Source organism: Camarhynchus parvulus, chromosome 3 (genome assembly GCF_901933205.1).
Source record: "Camarhynchus parvulus chromosome 3, STF_HiC, whole genome shotgun sequence".
Taxonomy (NCBI): Eukaryota; Metazoa; Chordata; class Aves; order Passeriformes; family Thraupidae; genus Camarhynchus; species Camarhynchus parvulus.
In genome coordinates, this window is record NC_044573.1 from 23,887,813 (window position 1) to 23,909,705 (window position 21,893).

Genomic DNA, 21,893 nt, shown 5'->3' on the forward strand with positions numbered 1-21,893 from the left:
TGAGCAGTGACTAGAATAAGTTGGATATACTGGTATGTTATATCGGTTTTTAAAAAAAATTGCCTTCTCAGAAGCTGTAATCAGTATGCTGCTGGTGGTAAGGGAAGGTGACACCTTTAAACTGAACTTCTCAGATGCACTGAAAATGGTGAAAGTAAAACTCCCCCCTTCCTTTGTGAGCTGGGTTTTGCAATATAACAAATTATTGCTATGACAACTTTTTCATCTGTTCAGTTTGAATGTCTTATATTTTGGTGTCAAATTCAACAATGTATAAGATAAATGTTGATGTGCTAACAGAGAAATTGCATCTGAAAGTGGTTTGCTAAGTTAAAAATCCTCTGGGATGTGGTACAGGCATGATCAGCTAAGGACTGACAGCTCAAGTAAAACACAGAGGGTTGATAATCATTCTTTTCAAAGACCTGTTTATATTATGTGATCCTCCTATACTAATGCTTTCAGCACAGGCAAAGGAAGTCAACAAAATACTTATTCCTCAAATGAACTTTTCTAAGGTTTTTACAGCACTGCTTGGCTGCCTCCATGGTTTGGTCTGTTTAAGTTACTTTCCCTGTTTAAGTCATCATATCCTGCCATGTAAGTGGAAAATCAGGAATTATGTAGCTGTTTAAAGTGCAGCTTGGCAGACTCCACCTATTTTCTGAAAACTTCTGTCTGCCATTGTTGCAGTGATACTTAATATTGCAGTTATTATAGGTGTTTAGATTATTTTGATGTAGATATTCCATTGTTTCTATCCTGTTTATGTCTACTACCATTACAAAATGCTACTTGGCAATATTTGAGATTCACCTTTATCAAGAGTTACAACACTTTATAGTAGCAATTGTTTAATTTTCTCTAATTGAAGTAAGAACTGTAGTATTGCAATTTTTTTATTCTTTTTGCAAACTTGATTCAGAAGACATGTTTTGCTTGAATACTGGTGCTGAGTTTGTATGATGTTTTCTCTTTGTGAGAAGTATGATCTACCTGAGTAATGTTTGATCCCTGGACTATGATGTCCTGAAATGGTTAACTAACATTAAAGGTATTTTAAAACTAAATATTAACAGATTGAAATGAAGTGCTCAGAGAATATTTAGAACATCACCCACAATGTGTCTGTCACAGATGGAAGAAATGAATGTATTGACAGGTGTACAATTGATAGAATAAGTTTATAGATCTAAAATCCTTTCCAAGAGGCCAGAAATTAACAGTTTGTCTTCAGTATTGGATGTGAATTAGCTTGAACAGAAGCTGAAGTCCCATTAGGCAGCCAGTGTTTTATTGCCTGTGTATTGGAAGAAAGTAATTTACTGTGTTTTTCTGAGAATGTGAGTGTGAAATTTGTTCCTGAAACATTAGCCAGACAGCATGCTGCAATTCTAACTTGTGTGTTTGCTAGGGATAAATATATACCATATTTTAATTTCTTTCCAGAACCAATGTGCTAGAAGTCATCATATATCATGTGATTTCAGAAGAGCCAGTGCTCTTAAGTGTACAGGTTATTTCATGTCCTGATGATACTGTGCATGTTTAGATTGGCTGTTTTCATTAAGCCCTGAGAAGTAGTACAGATTAAAGTGATCTTCTGTGTGATCAGAGAGGGATCTACACAGTGGAATGACTGGATCTGACAACAGGTTTTCATTCTTGCAGTAGATTGTAAAAAGTCACAGAGAAGTGCATACAACCAGCTAAACATTAGTGGTTTTCACAAGTTGACTGAGGGAAGAACACACTCCTATTCTAACACAGCAGGGAAAGACAGTGATTTTGACTTGACTGTTGTCATCTCTGGTGGCCACAAATGTGTTGGCTACATCCCGCAGGAAAATCTCCTTGTACTGGTAGCACAGGTGGTGCTTCCTCCATCAGCCTCTGAAACGTTTCTTATTTTACAGGAGAAGTTATTGGTGTAGTAGGCAAGACAAGATCAAGTCTTTCTTATGGATGTGAATCCTTGTATCAAATTCACAATTCACTGTTCTTCCATGCAGTACAAATTGTATTCTTGTGACAATGTATATAGGGCAAAATCAATTTTGGAAACCACCCCCACTGTTTCAGCCATGTGCACATACACAAATCATTTTGTTCACGTAAATTAAGTTGGGGAATGATGATGCAGTATATAATAACTTTGTTGTTTTTAACAATACAGATAATGTAGTGGCTGAAGAGGTAAAAAAAATGCTTAAATACAGTAGACAGCATTTTTGCATAATGATTTATTTTTTCAGGGCATAGAATACAAATTGGATAGAATTTAATTGCTAAAGTTGATTAAGTGTAAAATTAAATTTAGTATGGCTTAAGTGCAGCAGTAACTTTGATATACTAGAGAAGCAATTTAAAGAAGCTGCTGGTTGGTTACTTAGGGTATGGTTTCAACTTCATAATAACATTTTATTAAGGTTCATTGGTATTTCACCTCTTAAGATGTCTCCTTATATTGGAATAGTGATGTTAAGGGAAGGTATTTATTTTGGTGATGCTGCATTATGGAATTTAACTGGATAACTGCTGATAATTGTTAATCATGTGTGTATATGTGTATATGTTTAAAAATATACAATGTCTCTCTTAAACATCGTGCAAGAACTACACAAAGGAAAACATTGTGAGTAATAAGTGTTTTGTCCCATCTGCCTTTTGACAGGAGAATTAGATGACAGAGAACAGGCAAAGCTGGAAGTAAAAGTATGGGATCCAGATAGCCCCCTTACTGACCGTCAGATTGACCAGTTTTTAGTTGTAGCACGGTAAGATTAAAATCCTTTCATCAAAAATCCTTTTCCTTTTTCTACTGACTATTCATTCCCCTATATTGTGTTACTCATCCTGTTTGCCATTTTGTGAGCCCTTCTCTTTCCCACAGTTAGCTAAAAGAGAAAATTAGACCATGACCCTTTGTATATTTATTGAAGATACCAACACAGGAGGCAGAAAAAGAAAGTGATTTTTGGAATAATGGTACACTCCCTGTGTTTCAGGTTATAGTAGAATTTGATGCTTTGAATGTAGGTATCGGTTTACTTTCCCCTCAGAATAAATTATTTCAGTACTACTACTACTACTAATAATAGAGTCTTATGTTTTACAGTACTTGGAATTTCATCGTGTAAAATTGAGGTTAAGAGTAGAAATAAAGAAAATGTTAACAAATTAAATGAGTGCAGAACTTGCCACATATGCATAATTATTTTGGATGAATGTTGAAATAAAGTTTTGAAGTCATGTATTTCATTAGTGAAAAAAAATCAAGTCAGCTCAATTTTATAAATTAACATGATTATGCAGATTTATGAAGACAACATCAAAGTGCTTTGAATTAATAAATACCTTTAGAAATTATTTATCTACTTTACAAATTTTGGAAGGTTTTTGTTTGGGTTTCTTACTGAAGGACAATTCTACATTCAGAGGATACAGCAGGTTTTGCCTTTCCTCTAATTCATAGTTACAAAGGTCCTGTTTTAATGATAGCAGAAAATACAGTTCAGATATGGATTTTATCCTCAAAAAATCCATCTCCTGTATTTTCTGTGACCTGCTTGTTGAGTGTAATCTCAAATCTTTTTAGGCAAATAATCCTTTTACATGCGTTCTAGTTTTTGGAATTTTTTTCTGTCTCCCTTTTGAAAAAAAATTCAGTAAGAAAAAAAGGAAAAAAAGTTGCTCTATATTTTCCAGCTTATGTGTGTAGTGATATGGGATGCTGATTTACTCATTTACAGTTCATGTGCTGATTCACTTGATTTTTTTCCTTACTCTTCAAGTTGGAATGTTGTATCCTTTTTATAAAGTACTAAAACTTTTTTTTTCCCACCTGACCTTGTTGAATTTCAAGCAAGACAGGTGTTTTGAACACCTGTTTAGGTGTTAACAGGTGTTCAAAAGTCACAGGGTCTGGTAGATGTTCCATAAAAACCAATAATCCCAACTACTTTTTCACCAGCAATATAATACCTGGAGATGTGTGGCCAGTTTATTATGGTGTGCCCTAAAGAAACATCTGTATACAGACTGGGAATTTTGGAAGAGTTCATTCATTGCTTTAAAACTCCTCTATTTGCTGTTTCTCAGCCACTCTGGGGAGCTGAAGTAGTATTCTGTGGAGCCAAAAATGTTCCCAGAGGAATGTAGCAGTAAGCAGCCTCCTGGGAAGTAACAGAGAGTAATTAAATGCATAAAGGAGAATATCCTTCTCTCCTCCTGTGGTTTAAGACAACATTTGCAATGCTGTGCCCTGACCAAGTCTGCATTTATTTTAAAGTCAATGCATTTCTGTAAAGATGGCTTCTGTTACAGTGGATCATGGCTGATTAATTGTTACTATCCAAGGTCTTGAGGTACTTGGATAGCACAAGAGTAGTACCTGATCTGTCATCAGATATTACTCAGGTGCAGCTTTGTGGATGTTCTTGCACAGAACTCTATTCATCTTTAGAAGTTGCTTTTCAACTGATAGAAATGGTTTCCAAGCTCCTATATACTTGTATTCACAGGATGCTCTAAGTGGCTTCTGAGACAGATTTTTATGAATTTCTGGTAGTTCTTTGATGATTTGGTGGCAGCTTTCAATTCAGCCTGTTGTGTGGGTACAGGTTTTATACTGGGCCATTATACAGGACCATTAAAAACTGCTTGAGAAACAGTGGAGAGCTGGTTATTATGATGTGGTGAACAGTGCTTGCAGACAACTCTGCTGCAGCCTAACTGAGGTTCACTGATGACGTGGTTTGACAGGAAGTAGGTTTTCTGGGATGCTGTAGTCACACCAATGGGTGCTCAGATTTTAATATGGCACCTGGTTTGGCCACTGGGGCATTGGATACGCCTCTGAGAACACAGGGGTTAAAAGCAGAGCTCTCCCCTGGGAGGCTCTCTTTGGGTTTCCGCCGGGAAGAGTTCAGGTATCTCCCCCGGCCCAGCTGCTGGCTGGGCGAGGGGAGGGGGAAAACTATGCAGCCGTGAGGTAGGCCAGGGCCTTGGACAGAGATGGGAGGTAGGCCTGACCCTGAGGATGGAAGGGTGGAAGAAAGAGAGAGACACAGGGAGCCATCGGGCAGCCCCCTGGGAGAGAGAGCCTGTGCTTGAGATGCAACAAGAAGGTGCTTGTAGGAGGTTTTAACCCCTTTTTGGACAATGGAAACTTTGCAGAGCATTGACCTTTCCTGGAGGGGAGATGGAGTGGAGGATGAAGAAGGAAATGGGCAAGTGATGAAGGTTTGGGCAAGTGAGAGAGATGCTGGAAGAACAGAGAAGAACCTTAGGTGGAAAGACATGATGGAGTGGCTTTTTGCTGTACTCTTTTTGTATAGCCATGGACAGAACCATGTTTCCTTGTGATACAGAGACTGTGTCCAGGGGGAGCCGATGGCTCAGAGCCAAGTGGGTTCAGTGTTGGTGCTCCTGGCCCCAGGGGGTGAACAAATTTGGCGGGGACAGGTGTCCCAAAGGTGACACTGTGCCCTTTTTGGTATGGGACAAAGCATCCTTAAAAGATGACCCTAGAAGCAGCTCTGGTCCGTGTTCAGCGATGAGAGCACTGGACATGAAAGGAAGGGGTAACTACGGCACCAGAAGGACTCATCTCCTCTTGACGAATTGAGAATTGATTATCTACAGGGTGGTGATGGACTGAGAGTTGGTGATTTGAGGGATATATGTATTGGAAATTTGGTGGGGGGAGGAGGAAATGTATTGGTAAGGTTTTAATTTTCCTTGTGTGTTTCTTTTTTACTTGTAGTTTAGTTAATAAAGCTTTCTTTTCTTTATTTCTAAGGAGGCCTGCTTTGCTTATTCCTGGTCCCATCTCACAGCAGACACCAGGGAGAGTGTATTTTCATGGGGGCACTGGCATTGCGCCAGTGTCAAACCGTGACAACTGGTCATTGGCTGTGCCTGCTGGATTTCCGGTCGGAACGATCTTTCTCTGGTTATGTTTAGTTCTGCAAATTTGAAAATGACAAGAATAGTTTTTTCTTAAGTACCTTCCCAGGTGTATTTTTTGTTACGTATGTGTTTGCTATTGTGCTTGACATTTTTAAAGCATTTTCAAGTGATTCTTTTTAGATTCTGATTCGAAGGATTGAGTATTTCTTCTCATTTTTTTCCCCAGTCTGATCTGGTTGAAAGAAGAGTTGCTTTTCTCCTTAAATTCTTTAACTTACTCAATCTCACAGGCAGCTTTGTTGGTTTTTTCAGAAGGTGTTTAAATACTCTTTTTATTTGTGTTGCCCATTTACAAGTATGTTTATATTTTTACCTTGGACACATAGCTTTTCTGGTCTTACAGGGTTTGTTTACTGCCTCAGGAATGAGAGGCCTTTTTCTCTAGGTTTATATGCTTGGTCAGTCTGGGCTTCTCACTAAGCCCTACTATTCAATAATTTCCTGGGTAGAATGGAAGAATATGTCTATCTTGTGCAGAAATTAGAGGTAAAGGTGCCAAAAAAATGGTTGAGATTTGGAAAAAAAATTGAGAGATCCATAAACTTGGCTTCCCCAACTAGTTTTGCCTGACACACAAATCTTGAAAGTACCTTATTGCTGCTGCTGAAGCATAATTTGGCTAAGGACTCTTGCTTGAACTAGCAATAGCATCTGTTAGGAGAAGCTTGAGGCCTCAGACTAATGTATTCTGGGTTTGAGTTGTCTTTTGGGTAATATTGGTGCTGTGACAATGAAAAATCCAGCAGCATTTTGTACTGCATTCAAATAAGATACAATTGCATCAACCAGTTTGCCTTCTGTCCTATACATTGGCCGTGTTCTGTGTCTGTCAGCTTCAAAGGACAGGAGTTTGAGAAGCTGAAACAGCCATTTAGATTTGCCCACATTAGCAAATAGTTCAGTATAGTAAAAATGGATTTGTAGAATTGAAATGTTTGGCGCTGATGGCCTAGTATCCCCACTGCACATTTTGAGCAGATTTTTTTTTTATGCATAACTCTAATCAAGTCCTGTGGACTAAATGTCTGTGAGTATGTGGAACTGCTTCTTACAGGAACCCAGCTGGGATGCATTGAAATACTTTTTTTGTTGTTGGCTAAAATGAAGAAGATAAAAACGCTGGGTACAGCATTCCTAATTTGAGCTGATTTAGATACACTCTCTTTCCTCCAGTCATCAGTCTCTTATAATTTCTAATATACAAGGACTATTTCATTTCATTAACAGGTCTTCTGCTCTTTTTCTAATTCTGTCCCAAGCTGCACAGTGTTAAAAAATAGCATTCCTATTGTCTATATAACATAAAAGTCCTGTCTTTTTTAGTTTTTTTTGAGTAAAAAAGTATTTTCCCAGTCTCAAATGCAATAGGGGGTGTGGGCCCTGGTCTGGACAGATGCTGAGAGCTGAAGGAATGACCTTTTTTTTTTCTTTTTAAAAATTTTCTATCTGCTAATTTAGCCCACAATTCATTACATGATACGTTTTTGGTACATTCTGGTTCCATTTATGTGCTTTATGATTCAGTGAAACCATTAAGAATATAGTTCTTTTATTCTGCTTCCTCTAACTACATTACCAACATCGTCTTCTGGAAGGAATATATTTCTAAATGAAGCTATTTAACAGACATTTGTGGTCCCAGCTCATTCCCAACTAAACCAGAGTTTTGAAATCTAATTAAAATAGCCTTGAAGCATTGCATCTCTACCTTAAAATTTTGTACTTTGATTTCTATGACATTAAAATGGCATTACATACCTCTATCTGACATATTTCTGTTCATTTGAATGCCTGCTTATTTTTTGATGTAAAACCATAGAAGAATGGAAAATTACTTGTTAGTCATGTTAGAGTTTTACCCTTCCTGAGTTGTTCCCATTTTTCCATTTGCTCTAAGACATTGATTATAATTATTTTCTGTTGGCTACTATGTTATAAGTGCTTACAGTATGTTGGTGTATTTGGAGATGCTCTATAATTGTTATATTTATCTTACAGTGGGGAAGGGAACACAATGCAGCTTCAACTGACAAGGTGTCTTTCATTATACAGAGGAAAACAATGCATTCATTAACTGAGAACCATGAATAAAAACATTTACAGGTGTGATCAAAAAGTGGTGTTCTGTTCTTGTGGAATAATTCATTGTAGTCAGTGGCAGTAGACCAGATTCCCAAAGCTCATAAATGAAAATAAATACATAAAAGATATTGGTTTGCAGTCTTCAGTATTACAATGCTTCTCGATTCTCTGGAGGTGCTGAGAAGTAAAAGGAATTGAAGTTCATTAAAGAGGTAATTAAATTTAATGGCAGAATTGCAACATAAAATTATGCAGCAAAAATGGTGAAAAATCTTGATGCCAATGCTGTGCTTACAAAACTGGATGTTTGCTAGCAAGGTGAATTACAGCTTCTAGTGGTAGGCAGATGGTTTGGCAGTAAAAAGGAAAAATATGTTCACATCAGGTTTACCAGGCATATCAAAAATTCTGTTTCTGCCTGTCTGTCATGCCTGGCTAGTATACGTTTATTCCTTTGTGTGTTTTGTATTACTGTACTTCTTGACTCAAAATCATTTGAAAAGAACTAATTCAGACTTAGAGCTGAATTTATTTTTATATTTTTTTTTCACGACCTTTGATCTATTTCAGTATAAAGAATAAATTTCCATAGCAGACTTTTCATAGACCTGCTTTTAAGGGGCTGTACATCTCCTCTATGACTGTGGAATTGCAGGATGGCATGGCTATGATGCCTTAAGTAACATCCTGTGAATTAAAGTACTTTTATCTATTGGATTCTATTTCTGTTGAATAAGAAAGATTTCACGTTTCACTTCTATTCCTATAGCAATGAAAGTGAAGGTTGGTCATATCATACATCTATATATCATGCCATACTTACTCTAACTTTGAGAGTGTTTCAGCAAAAGAATAGTGGCAGGTGACTTTTCATGTTTATCATGCCATCTCCTTTTGTGCTGTAAATACCTGAAGTGATGATAATGATGCATAGCACTGTACAGGCAGTTGCTTAGAAATGCAAAGAAAACATATTTTTTTAACAGCATCATTGTACTTTGAATATATTCTGAAGGTCAGACTTTGCAGAATTGAGTAGTAAAAATCTCATGTGTATGTTCAATTTTAAATTACTGTTTTGTTGCTTGCATGTGGCTTCACTGAAGATGTTTTTTTTTCCTTCTTTCCAATATTTTAAGTATCATGATATTCTCTTAAAGAGCACTCAGATATTAATTGGCTGGTTTTTAAGTTCAGACCAGTCTGAGATGTCATTTTTTAGGACTGTTTCCAATTTAGTTTGAAGAGGAACATTGGAATAAAGACAAGGAATACAAAAGGTTTTCTTTCTTAATATGTATCACCAAAAGATCACTTAATTGTTTTCCTCGAAAATATTAGCTCAGAGGTGAGGCATAGGTCTCACTCATTAGTTTGCAAGTATCTGTGGAGAATTGTGGATTTGCAAATTCATGTATGCACAGATGTGGCTCACTTCCAACAGCTTTTTCCAGAGTATACCCACTACTTGTGAAACAGACAAGCAGCGTTAAAAAAAATGAACAGTTTTGAAATAAACATCCTCAGATTGAGAAGGATGTATGTCTCAGCTGGATTTTCAAGAGTACAAGGCAGAAGGAAATTGAGAGTTACTTGCCTGCACCCAGAACTTTCTGGATCTGATTTGATGCTGGACCGCTGTTGCTATTGGGAGAAGCAGAGGCTTTTATCCTGATGTAGAATTGCAGTGGTTCCAGATTATCTTTGGTAAATAATAGCCCTTTTCAGAACTAATTACTGATGAGCCACCAAATCTTTGGAAGCTTGTTAGGACAGTCTCTTATGTTTGCTACTTCTTAATTTCTTTGATTACTACTATTTAACCTTACGCAAAAATTCGAACAATTATTTCCTTTAAAGTCTTAGACTTGAGCTATAAGTAATTTGGAGCAATGTATTTTCTGTGTTCAAAATCTAATCTGAAATTTTGCCTAAATGTAGGGCACACAGACATAGCAACTGCAGTGATCTCTCAAGTTTTTTGGACATAGAACTTGTTGAATTTTGCTGAATTTGTGGATTTATCACATAATCTTCGATCCTGGCACTGAACTATATCCATTTGTTTTGTTTGTATGGTTGTCATCTGCAATCTGTTATAAATCTTCTTGGTTCTGCTCTTTAAGATAATTAAACCAAGGAAAACTAAATTAAAGTAACACTGGATCATTTGGTCTAACCCTTAAAGATCTCACAGCTGCTTGCTGAGGCAGTCTGTGCAGGGAGTGATCTCCCTGCTGATAGTACTACTTGTTTGTCTTGTCCATCTCTCTGCCACCTGTGTAATTCACTGTCTGTGTGACTTCTGGCTTTAGCTTCTTTTGGAAAATGTGGGGAGTGTTGGTTTCTGTTTGAAGTTCAAGTATTTTAATTGTACATTGAATAATTCATAAGTAGCTTGCTGAGCACAGTTTTTTGGGTTGCCAGTTTATTATTGTTATTATTGAATTAAATATAATTGCAGTTAACTATTTACAATTATTCTTTGAATTGTACAAGCTTAACAGGACATTAATATTGAAAGTTTGTTAAGAAAATTGAATGGTTAGGGTGTAACTATTTAGCTTGTGTTGGCTTAATACTGAGTTTTATTTTAGGTAGATGAAGACAATACTATGTCTTCTAGAAATGACATTGTTTAGTTATTTATTTTGTTCCTTTTCTAAAACAATTGAATAGTGGAATTAGAAAAAAAGCATGCAAGGAAAAGTGAACAATGTAGATTTTGACCTTTGCATCAATATGTACTTCATATCTGTGTTTTTAATTGAAAAACACACAATAATGTATTTTAGTGATGTCTAAAATTAATATTGAATTTGGATGTGAATTGCATAGCTAGATTATATAAAACACTGTATATCACTATTTAGTTTTGAACCTAGTTAGTATTTAACAGCCAATTGCTCTAGAATTTCTACACTTAGATGGGAATTCACTGTTTTTCACAAGTTTCTATGGAAAGGAGAACTAGAAGTTAGTTTGATACAGACATGCACACACCTCCAGACCCCCCAGTTTTTGTTCTGTACCATCCACACCCCCTGTCCTGTCACTATTGACACCCCAAATGGTACACTCCCTGCTTTTTATGATGTTATTTATTTGGTTTTGTCCTATTGTTATTCTATTTGTTCCCTTATGTTTGATACCATGTTTATTATTATCTTTTATTCAGTTGTTTTCAGTATTTTATTTTGTCTTTGTGTGTTTAATTTATTATTGGTTTGTTTTGCACTCACATATTCCAAAATCCCACACAGCATTCTTCTGATAGTTGCAGTCTTCTCCTACTTAGTGCAACATTGGAAGCAATGTCTACTGATGCACCAGTTCTTACCTCTCTATCACTTACTCAGAATTATTACTATTAATAATAATATATAATTATATATAATTATACAACAATGATAGTTTTATTTATATTGTCTCTTAATTTTAACTTTACATTCTGAGCAACAAAATACTCTTGGGCTCTGAAGTCAGTGTCAAAAGTTTGATCTGCCAGGAGTGACTGCGAGAAAGTTCTTTGTAGTGTTCATAACATATTCAGACTTTGTTTTAGAAAAGTGGTCAAAATAAAATCATTTTAATTATGCAAAAGGAAGATAAGAAGGTAGCAGGTGGCAGCAGAAAGGAAATTCAGTCATGCCACATTCACTGGTTTGAGCAGTAGGGACAGAAGGATCCCAGGAAAGAGTGCTCAGCTACAGCCCTTATCAATGCCAGCATTTTGAAAGGGTTGACGGACTATCAGGAAATGTGTTCATAATAGAGCTTTATTCTTGGGAGTGATTTGTGCACAAATACTGTTTTATGTACTGCCAAGCTTTGGGGGGGAAAAAATAGAATGTGTGTGTGTTTTCTCGTCTCATATTTGCCGTCTCCACAAAGAGGGAGCAAAGGTTGTGGAAAAATATTAGAATATCACTTATTTATTCCACTGCCTTTAGAAAAGCAGTTAATATCAGGGTTCTGAATCACTGCTGTTAAATCTTAACTTGTAAGACTGTGGCAGCAAGTACTGAAGCATGCATTCAGTAATAAATTTTTTGAGATTCAAGATAATATTGTGGTAACATACTTTATTATCTGTTTCTCTGTGATCATTTATAACTTCAGTGAGTTAAAGTCTTGGTGCACATTGTTTTACTGTTGAATATCAGATTTATAGGATACAGTAAAGTGTGTTTATTTGTCAGTGACGTTCACCATTGGTGTAATTCTGCACTTGTAAGTTGTGTGGGGCACAATTGCTGAGTGAGGCTTGAGTCCCTACACCAGAGTATTGCACTGCATTACATCAGTAACTGGGTCTTTGCATTTGGAAGGACTTATGTCTTAACTGCAATAAATAGTTTTTTTCTGAATGCACCTCAAGAGTCATTATACAAATCCATGTACTAGAGAAACTTCTGATCTGTTTATTGATAATATTTTGTGTCACTGCATCTTTGCTCATTTCCTGTATGATAGGCTGGGCTTAGTCAAATTCTCTATGCATCTTTTCCTTCACTGTGCATGATACATAGATGTACTTGCAAGCAATATTTAGCCCTCTCCAAGAAATGTTTACAGTTTAGAACATCTAAGCATAATAGATGCCACGTACAATTCATCAACAAAAGTGGAAAAGAAAGTTTTGGAAAAAATATTTCCATTTCAATATTGGAATGCTTTAATTAAGTAGGTTGAGAGGTCCATTTATTTCATTATTGCTTGAAACCTGTGACAACACCTGGAATTTTGAGGGCTACCTTAGATGAAGCTAATATGCTTTTTTTGGCTCACTGCCATGAAAGGTAGAAGATGGGAGTAGAAGACATGTTGTCGTAGACATCCTTTTCACTAAAATCCTTTCTTTAGGATTTTTTCCTTCTGGGAAGCTGAGGCCCCAGAAACAAGATGTAAACAATAGATTGTCTGCTTCTGTGGAATGCAACAGGTCAGTTCTGGATTGGCCCAGATTGAGTGTTTGGAAATAATAGCCAATCGAGAACTGAGCTCTCGGACACAGTCCGAGAGAGCAAGGTTTGTTATTCATTCTTTACTTTCTATTCTTAGGTAGTTAGCAGCTTCTGGAAACTCTCCTTTTCATTTTCTTTTTAGTATAGTTATAATAGATGTATATATCATAACATAATAAATCAAGCCTTCTGATCATGGAGCCCATCTCGTCTCTTCCTTCACCTCGAAAACCTTGTGGCCAACCGGCGACAACATGTACTACTGATGTGAATAATATGTTTTTGATTTCCTCATGGGGACATGGTGAACCTCCTTTTCAATTAGAATTATAATTTTTAAGCACTATTATAGCATTGGAATTTTAGAAATAATGGTCCTGATTGTAAACCTCAAACTGTGGAGAACCTTTGGCTTCATAATTAATTGAAAAGTCTATACATTAAGAGGTTGGTACATGGGAATTCTCTGAGTATCTTTTGTTTCTGAGCTGCTCTTCTTATATGTACATCATTACTTTTGGGGGCAGAAGGTTAGAGTTTTGGTGCAGTGTTTAGTGATTTGTCTTTATCAAGTTGTTCTTTGTTAGCAAAGATCTGAAAACTTAACAGTATGTGACTTCCATGTGTAAAAGGACGCTTTTATAGATATGGCACAGTTTGATACTTGGGGTTACATCTTTCTGTGTATTTACTGCTGCTCCTGCTCCTCTGTTGCAGTGCGGTTGGCACCTTTGCTCGAGCCTTGGACTGCAGTAGTTCTGTCAGGCAACCCAGTTTACACATGAGTGCAGCTGCTGCTTCCCGAGACATCACACTGGTAGGTGGCTTCTTAAACATCCTACAACTTCTATATCCATGAATTCAACACTAGCTGGTACTCCCAAGTCCCCATTTTCCACCTGTTGTCTTTATACTCCTGCAAGCAAGGTGTGTGTGTGTGTGTTAGAAAATCCTGTGTGTTTTCTTTAAGCTTCTCTGTGCTGCCGTTGTAATCACACTGTGCAACGCTTGGCTTTAGTTGTGGATCACCCACAGCAGAATGGATAATATATACATTGTATAGGGATTCATTCAGGGCAGTGTCATTTCAAGTATGTGGTAATAAAGCTGACTGGAAATTGTGTGGATAATGCTTTGTACTTACTGGATGTATATGTCATCATATTTTCCAAAGGATAAGCAATCTGACTTTGTAAGCATATTTTGTAAGAACATTTCAATTAGCATATTTCAACTATGTTTCCTTAGTATGCTGTTCACTGTTAATGTAAGCACCTGCATCTTTTAGAGAAAGTGAAAAATATATTGTTTGCAGGTTTGTTTCTCATACTAGCTGAGATGAGAAGGTGTGCTGCAGTAAACAATGTCAGGAACATTATGTTGTCGCAGACATCTCTTTGTGAAAAATCTTTCTTTAAGATTTTTCCTTCTGAGAAGCTGTGGCCTCAGAATCAGACGTAAACAATAGGTTATCTGCTGCTGTGGAATGCAACAGGTCCGTCTGGATTGGGCCATCTTGGATGTTTGTGGTTGATGGCCAGTCCGGGACGGAGCTCTCTCAGAGTCCGAGAGAGCCACCTTGTTATCATTCTTTACTTTTCCTATTCTTAGCTTAGCAGCTTCTGGAAGCCTCTCCTTCTTTTTCTTTTTAGTATAGTTATAGTATGTGTATATATCTTAAAATAATAAATCAAGCCTTCTAATTATGGAGTCAGATCTATGTCTCTTCCCTCATCCTGAAAACTCTTGTGACCACCGTCACATTATGTGAGACCAAAAATATTACTGTTTCAGAGAACCAAGCTTGACTTAGATTTCCAAAGAAATCAACTGTTGTTTTATTGTTCTAGGCTTTTTGTATCTAAACACCATCACATGGTTTAGGCTAAAGAAGACCTGCTATTTACCAGATACTGGAGTATTAGAATTAGAGGAAACTCAATAAAACTAACAGATTAGTTCAAAATAGTTAAGGCACTGCCTTATAAAGTGAATAGAGAGCCCCTAGAATTCAGTTGCACAAAATTTTGTGGGAATGGGCAGTACCCAGCAGGTTAAAAGAAGGTTAGAAAAATTATGTAGCCATATAGGCCATAAATTAGTACTGAGGAGAATAGGGAAAGGTGTGCCTTCTACATGTCCTCATTCTGAAGCTTTGTAGATGCTGGTTAGTGAAATGGGAATTGACTTCAGACTGTGATTAGACTTACCTGAATATTTTAGCTAATATTCCTTGGTGCTACTGTAAGACACAATGCTTAGTTAAATTGGTGATTAGTCTGATTCAGTGGGACAATTCTTGTACTGCAGATAAAATAATTTTTTTATTATGATGCGAAAAATATTTAATTTCTTTTTTAAGTACGCTTTTGCAGTTTATTTAAAGGCTATTGAACAGAAAACTGATTTAGTCTGGGCTATGATAAGCATAATAAAGGCAGGGGCAAAATGTAATGTTTTCAGTAATGTAATGTTTTATATTCAAAATGAATTTTCTGTTTCACAGTTGTTAATATGACTTTTATCAGCACAGTTCTATTAATATTAAATACTTAATTTTGTTCATCAAAATAGTTCTTAACAATTTTCATTATATTAATATTTTGTTGGATTAAGAATTTCTAATAAATTTCACATATTGCATATCCCTTCTTTATTTGCATCCTGTATTCAGTATTTAATAGAGTGGATTTATCCTTATGGCAATTTCTCATTTGAAAGTACATGTACAAGGCTGCTAATAAAGGGGTACTTTGTTTGAGTGCCATGTTAATGTTTCTCCATTGCAAATGATCCATTAAGTTCCATTACACTTAATGAAAGGCGTATCTTATAATGAGGCATCAAAGGAGCCACCCTAGGCTTAATTATTGTGTCTGTCTCTTCTCATTTTCCTACCCCCTCAGCTTTTAAAAACCCTACTTTTTTAGCTTTTTGGCAACATGCTTCCTTCTAAATTAAGAAAAGACATATTTGTCATTATAATAGTTAATTTTTCAGTCGTTTCCATGTTAATTGGGAGCATATTTTCAGCAGCAGTTAAAGTTGGCAGAGACATTTGCAGAACTTGTGGTGTATCTCATTTATACTTTGTGTATAGGTGCATAACACTAAGAGAATTATACTGTCTATCTTCTTAATGCAAGGCAGATAACCCTTGCACCTGAGGTGTTATTAATGGGATTTCTGTATGCCACACCTGTGGCTTTCCAGTGTTCCTAATTAAGTTTTAATCCTATTTAGTTTTAATCAGAGATAACTGTAAACAGACTGATATAAAAAAAACCCAACAACTTAGATGATGAATGTAGATAAATCCAGGGTTCAGGGCTGATGTACACCTTTCTTGCAGATGAATAACAACTGAGAGGCTGCTTTAAGGCTCCTTTATTTTGAAAACATAGGGAAGGTAAGATGGGAAAACAGAGACAAGATAGGAAAGCCCCTGCTGCTGAAGACACGAAACAATGTGTGTTTACCTTCTTAGATGATAAGGTGCTTCTCTTACAGTGGTAAAGAATTGTGAGACAACCAACTAAAACTTGCATTTCTGGCCTTCTCAAAGGCAGTGTTTTATTCCATAACGAAAATTGATCTCTAAGAAGAGAAAGAGACTTGGAAGACCTTCTGTTTCAGGTTCCTAAATACTTTATAGTGCATATACTCACCATGAAAGCCATTTAAAGCAAAGTAGGCTGATGGCATCACTTGCTCCTTGTGCTGGGTTTGTTCAGAAGAGCTTAAGTGACCTAACTGTAGGGACCTAAATCTGATATTGGATGTCTCTTCAAAATGAAAATATGAGCAGTCTTTTCCTTTGCAGTTTGGATGGTGTCCTTTTAATGATTTTTATTAGACTTCCATATATGTGTCTCCTAAGGTAATCACACTTAAAGTATGATTGAATTGGAGAATCCACACTCAGTTTCCAGTTTGAGTGCTTTGATGGAGGCAGCTCACTCTGGAATGGCCGATGGTTTGGGAGCTGTGTTGTGTGGCTGCTTGCAGGATTCCCTCTCGTGCCCATTCTTCCAGCTCCATGCAGCCCTTCCTTAGCTTTTGGTGGAAAGTTTCTTCCTCTACCTGCTTGTATTTGGATTTGAAGTTGCCTTTTAGCTGCATGGCTGACACTTTTCCTCTGATGTGCCCCTGTGTCTGTGCTGGACAGCATGCTCTGGGTAAGAGTTCTTTGGGAAGGGTGGCTCTTTCTCTGTCCTTCAGGCTCCTGTTTGGGAGAGGCAATGCCAGGTCTCCCAGCCTCCTGCTTTTTCAGGTAAAGCAGATAAAAAGAAGATATCCCAGGACTTTTTCTCTCAGCATCTACCAATGCTTTCAGGCTTCTCATGCTTTTGCTGCCGCAATTTGCATAGTAGTATGGAAATTTGTTGCAGGTCAGGGCTGACAAGCCTGTAGAAGGCAGAGTTGTTATCAAAGAACTTGTCAGTAGTCTTCTGTCACAGGACATCTCAGTGAAGGCAGTACTTATCCACAGAGTTCAGTATAAATATTTTCTTTAGTAATATCAAAAAAAGCGTAATGGAGTCAGGTGTTTATTATAGATGAAAAATGAACATAAAGCAAGGGCAAGATTCTGATGTATTCACTTCTGTTGTCATTTTTATCAAAGTTGGTATCAGTGAATAGATCTGGATTCAGCAGCTGCTTGGAAAACGCTCTGTGTGTACTGCTTTTCTATGAGGGGCTGCAATTTAAACAAAGATTTAAACCTCAGTAGCACATCTACTGTAAGACTTCAATCTTTAGACCTGGTTTACTCATTGCCTGAATGGTAAGCAATAAATCAGTGATTTCAATGTACATTCTCTAGTGTGAAGCTGATGGATTTTAGGCATTATGTTACATTCTTTCCTAATGCAATACTTGATTTTAACAATGGCTTTTCTCTAGGCTGGTGAATTTGATTGAACCATAAGTAAAATGATACACTGCAGGATAATAGTGACATTGCTTCTTGCAGACAAAACAGTTCCAGAATCTCGTTCTTGATAGCACTCAAAGACTTACAGTAAACATTGGAGAAAGAAATAGTCATTGATAGAAGATGGCAAAAACCAAGAAAAATCCATTTGCACTAGATTTTTATGCAGAAGCTCAGTTGGAATTGCTCCACTGACACATAATGCAGGAGTGTTCCTTCCTTGCAAGGTTTTCTCATAGCTGGGTTTGGGGCCTTATGAGAGCTTGCATGCTACGTGTGGAGCTCAGCACTGTGGTGGGACACACTGGGAGGGGACTGATAGAGAGTCCCAGACATTATCACACTTACAGCTCTGATACCTCCTTTAGCACAGCTGATGGGGTCTTTGGGGATGCTGAGTCAGAAATGCTTCTTGTGTGCTGCTCATTTTCCCAACAGCTGGATTTGTTTACTTTTTATATTCCCCATCACTGGTTAAAAATGGGAGCATTCAGTGTTACCTACAGTGGGAAGATTGTTCTAATTTGTTTGTTGTCTGTTTTTCCCTTTTATAACAGAGAGGGAATCAACCGAAGAAACCTTATTTACCAGTCTGTGATAACAGTGTTTAGCAAAGGGACAAAAATCTTGCTGCTCTTTCAGTATGATAATAATGAAAACAATAAATGTCTTCCTCCTCCAACAATGAGAATATTGAGCTCATGGATGTCTGAGCAGCTGTTTAGTTATTATTTAGAGCTCCTGTTAATTGAAAATGTCCCCACGGTCAATACATGCCACTGTCTTTATTGGGTTTCTTGGAACCAGTTTCTGCCAACAAAGGGTTTTTTAGACATGTTTGCTAGTAATTTTCAGGAACTAATAAACTAATGTCATTTTTGGTAAACATTTTATCAAGGTATTTCCTTTCCCAGATTAAGCAATAAACCTTTTATTTTCCTCATATTCCACAGCAGAAAAATACGATATCAAGATAGATTCTAAATTTACCATTAATTGAGGCTCCTTAGTTTATGAAGAATAACATATTGAATTTGCATTAATTGAGATGGACTAATGTCTATTTAAACACATCTTCATTCTGTCCTTGTCCCTGCCAGTTTCACGCAATGGACACACTGCATAAACACAACTATGATCTGAGCAGTGCCATCGGTGTTCTGGTGCCACTGGGGGGGCCTGTCTTGTGCAGAGATGAAATGGAGGAGTGGTCAGCATCAGAAGCTAGCTTATTTGAAGAGGCTTTGGAAAAGTATGGCAAGGACTTCAATGACATTCGACAAGACTTTGTAAGTATGAAAGCAGTGCCCTTTCCTGTAGCTGTGTTTTGCCATGGTTGAGCATAGCTGCTTTCTGTAGGTTTGGGAGGTTTAGCTAGGGGAGAAATCTGTGTAGCTGACACATGTGATTAACATATCTATACATTTTATCTGGCTGAAAGTCAATATGCTTTCTTGTTCAATGCTGTTGTTTGGAAAGATGGTGACAGAAGATAATCTTTTTAGTGGTCTAATATCAGGTAGGATGTCTCATGCTGAGACACGCCAAAAAGGATTTTTACAAGGACCTTACAAGCATCTGAAAAAGGTCCAGGAGCTTTGTAGAGTGTTTCCACAATTTCCAGTGAAATTCATTAGCAGCTACGTGGCTGACTCCCCTGGGTGTTTTTGGAAAGCTGGGGTTTCCTACTATGATTAGCAGAGAGAAATTTGTATTCAGATAGGTTTTAAAATGTACTACAGGGAGTTGTTTTGACATATTAGATGTTTCAGCAGTTCTGAAAAGTAAAAGAAATGTTTTCCAATATGTTCTGACTACAATCATTTTTGTACTGAAGTATCAGACTATGGGGCAGTAAACCTTTAATTTGCTAATTCTAATGCAGAGTAATGAAATTAAATGGATTCTAACACTGATTGCTAGAATTGCTAGTAATTTGCTGCAATTTTTTCACGTTTTATGGAGAGCCCTTTTCTTTCAAGGAAAAATATTTCCTCTGTTGTACCATGTTCAAGTTGGGCTTCATGAAAATGTTAAGATTTGAACCAAAGGAATTCCATTATTTAAGACTGAAGTCGATTGAAACATTTTCACATTCATCTCATTCTGCATGACTCTGAGAACTCAGATTTTAAAATTTTCTTTGCAGAAGTTTATTAATAGTCTTTGTGAGGGGGAAAAAATTGTACTGTAGGGTAAATGTAGAAGTCCTTACAAGACAGAAGTCCTTACAGGACAGTGGGAGGAGGATTGGCAATGAGCTGTCTTTCCTTAATTTTCACAGATTTGAAATGGAACAGGTAATTGAATGAAGGTGGGAAGTGAAGGCTATTGTTTTTCTAAAGAACTGACATTTTAATAGAAGTATTACATCTGCATGCTTAATTTTGAGATTCCTAAGGGAGAAAATGTTCATTACATTGATGACATAAGTTTGAACGTTGCGTCATGGCTGAAACAGCTCTTTTAAGTACAAGAAAATATTATTGAAAACAATATTTATAGATATTTTAGAAAAGAAATCTTAAGGTAAACTGCATTCCTTATTATTTCTTACACAGACAAATGGGTCTCATTTGTAAGTGTACAATAGTTCAGGAGCTATGTCTTCTAATTAAATGGTTCCTAATATATGATATTTGGCTTTTGAAAATGCCCTGAGCATATAACATGTTTTATTGGCTGTTTACAAGTTGTGTCCTAACACAATTTGTGAGCAAGCATGCAGAAGCCTTGTCTCTGGTATCTATGTGGTAATTTTTATTTTCTGTATAATTTCTGTGTTACCTACTACTGCATTAAAGTGGTGCAGTGTAGTAACATGTCGCAAGAATTGCTTCTGCATTTGTAATACTCAAATGCTAGATATTTGGATGACTTTAAGAGAAGCTGTTTAGAATCTTAAAATTTTGTCTTGGATACCCTGATAAAATTTTGTCCCAGTACCCTCCCTCTTTCACTAAATCTTCCTTTCCCAAAATGCAGCTATTTTGCCCTGGTCGCCTCCCAAAGCAGGAGACAAACCCAGATCTGGTGACAGGATTGCATAGCCTATTGAGGGCACCTTAACCATGAGTCAGAGTGCAGCACAAATGGATGTGGGGCACAAATTAATTATAGCTTATTTTAGTTAGAACAGGGATATTATCTAATCTTAGTCACTTATTTTTTTAATCTTTGGAAAAATGTCATTTTAAAAACATCCTTAGAAGATCATGTATTTTATATCTCAGTTTATATGGTACTAAGAACAGTGCACAGTCTTTATTTAATTCTATGTAATTTGAAATCTTTCGGTTATGTTAGCCATTGTGTAGTCTTGGGATTTCTTAATTTCTCTAGTGTAAAATTTATGTGTTCTCACTTCCTATGTAGCAATCTAAAAGTGCAGGGATTTGAAAACACACATTTGCTTTTTAAGTAATCATCGAAAATAGTCCTTCAAGATTTAGATCTCGGATGTGTGAAAAGTTTCTGCAAGGTGAGGTAGGTAGAACTATTTAGCATGTAAGCAGTGATTTTCCAACATAGTACTTTCATCTGTTATCCTCCCTCTCTTCAGTGGTAAGCCATTGATAAGTTTACTTCTGATCAGTATCTAAGTACTCTTAGATGTGTTGTAAGAGCAAGGGCAAAGAAGATAACGGGCTGATAGCGTATGGGTGAACTTGTTTGGGTCTCCAGGTAGGATCTAATGATAAAATGAAATCTGCAGTGTCTGAGATTAAACTCCACCCTCAGCAGTCACGCAGTGGTGCCACAGGACAGGCAAGAAAGTCATGTTGCGTGGCAGAAAGGGGCTGGTAGCAGTCTGCTGAAGCAGAAGGGTGATGTAGTACCTGCCTGAGTCATTACATCCCACAGGAGTTGCCTTTTCTGTGTCGCCCCAGATTTGCAAGGCACAGCTGCTGCAATTGCAGCCTTACATGACA

At 36.9% G+C, this 21,893-nt stretch overlaps 1 protein-coding gene across 3 annotated transcripts in view; it reads left to right on the forward strand.

Annotated features, from left to right (window-relative positions):
* MTA3 (metastasis associated 1 family member 3) overlaps positions 1-21,893 on the forward strand; it is a 139,892-nt gene that overhangs the window by 52,114 nt on the left and 65,885 nt on the right. For all 3 annotated transcript variants that reach the window (XM_030946551.1, XM_030946550.1, XM_030946552.1), the window contains exons 7-9: positions 2,675-2,777; positions 13,740-13,839; positions 19,062-19,250. In XM_030946551.1, coding sequence (XP_030802411.1) covers positions 2,675-2,777; positions 13,740-13,839; positions 19,062-19,250 — 392 coding nt within the window. The remainder of the gene's footprint in view (positions 1-2,674; positions 2,778-13,739; positions 13,840-19,061; positions 19,251-21,893) is intronic.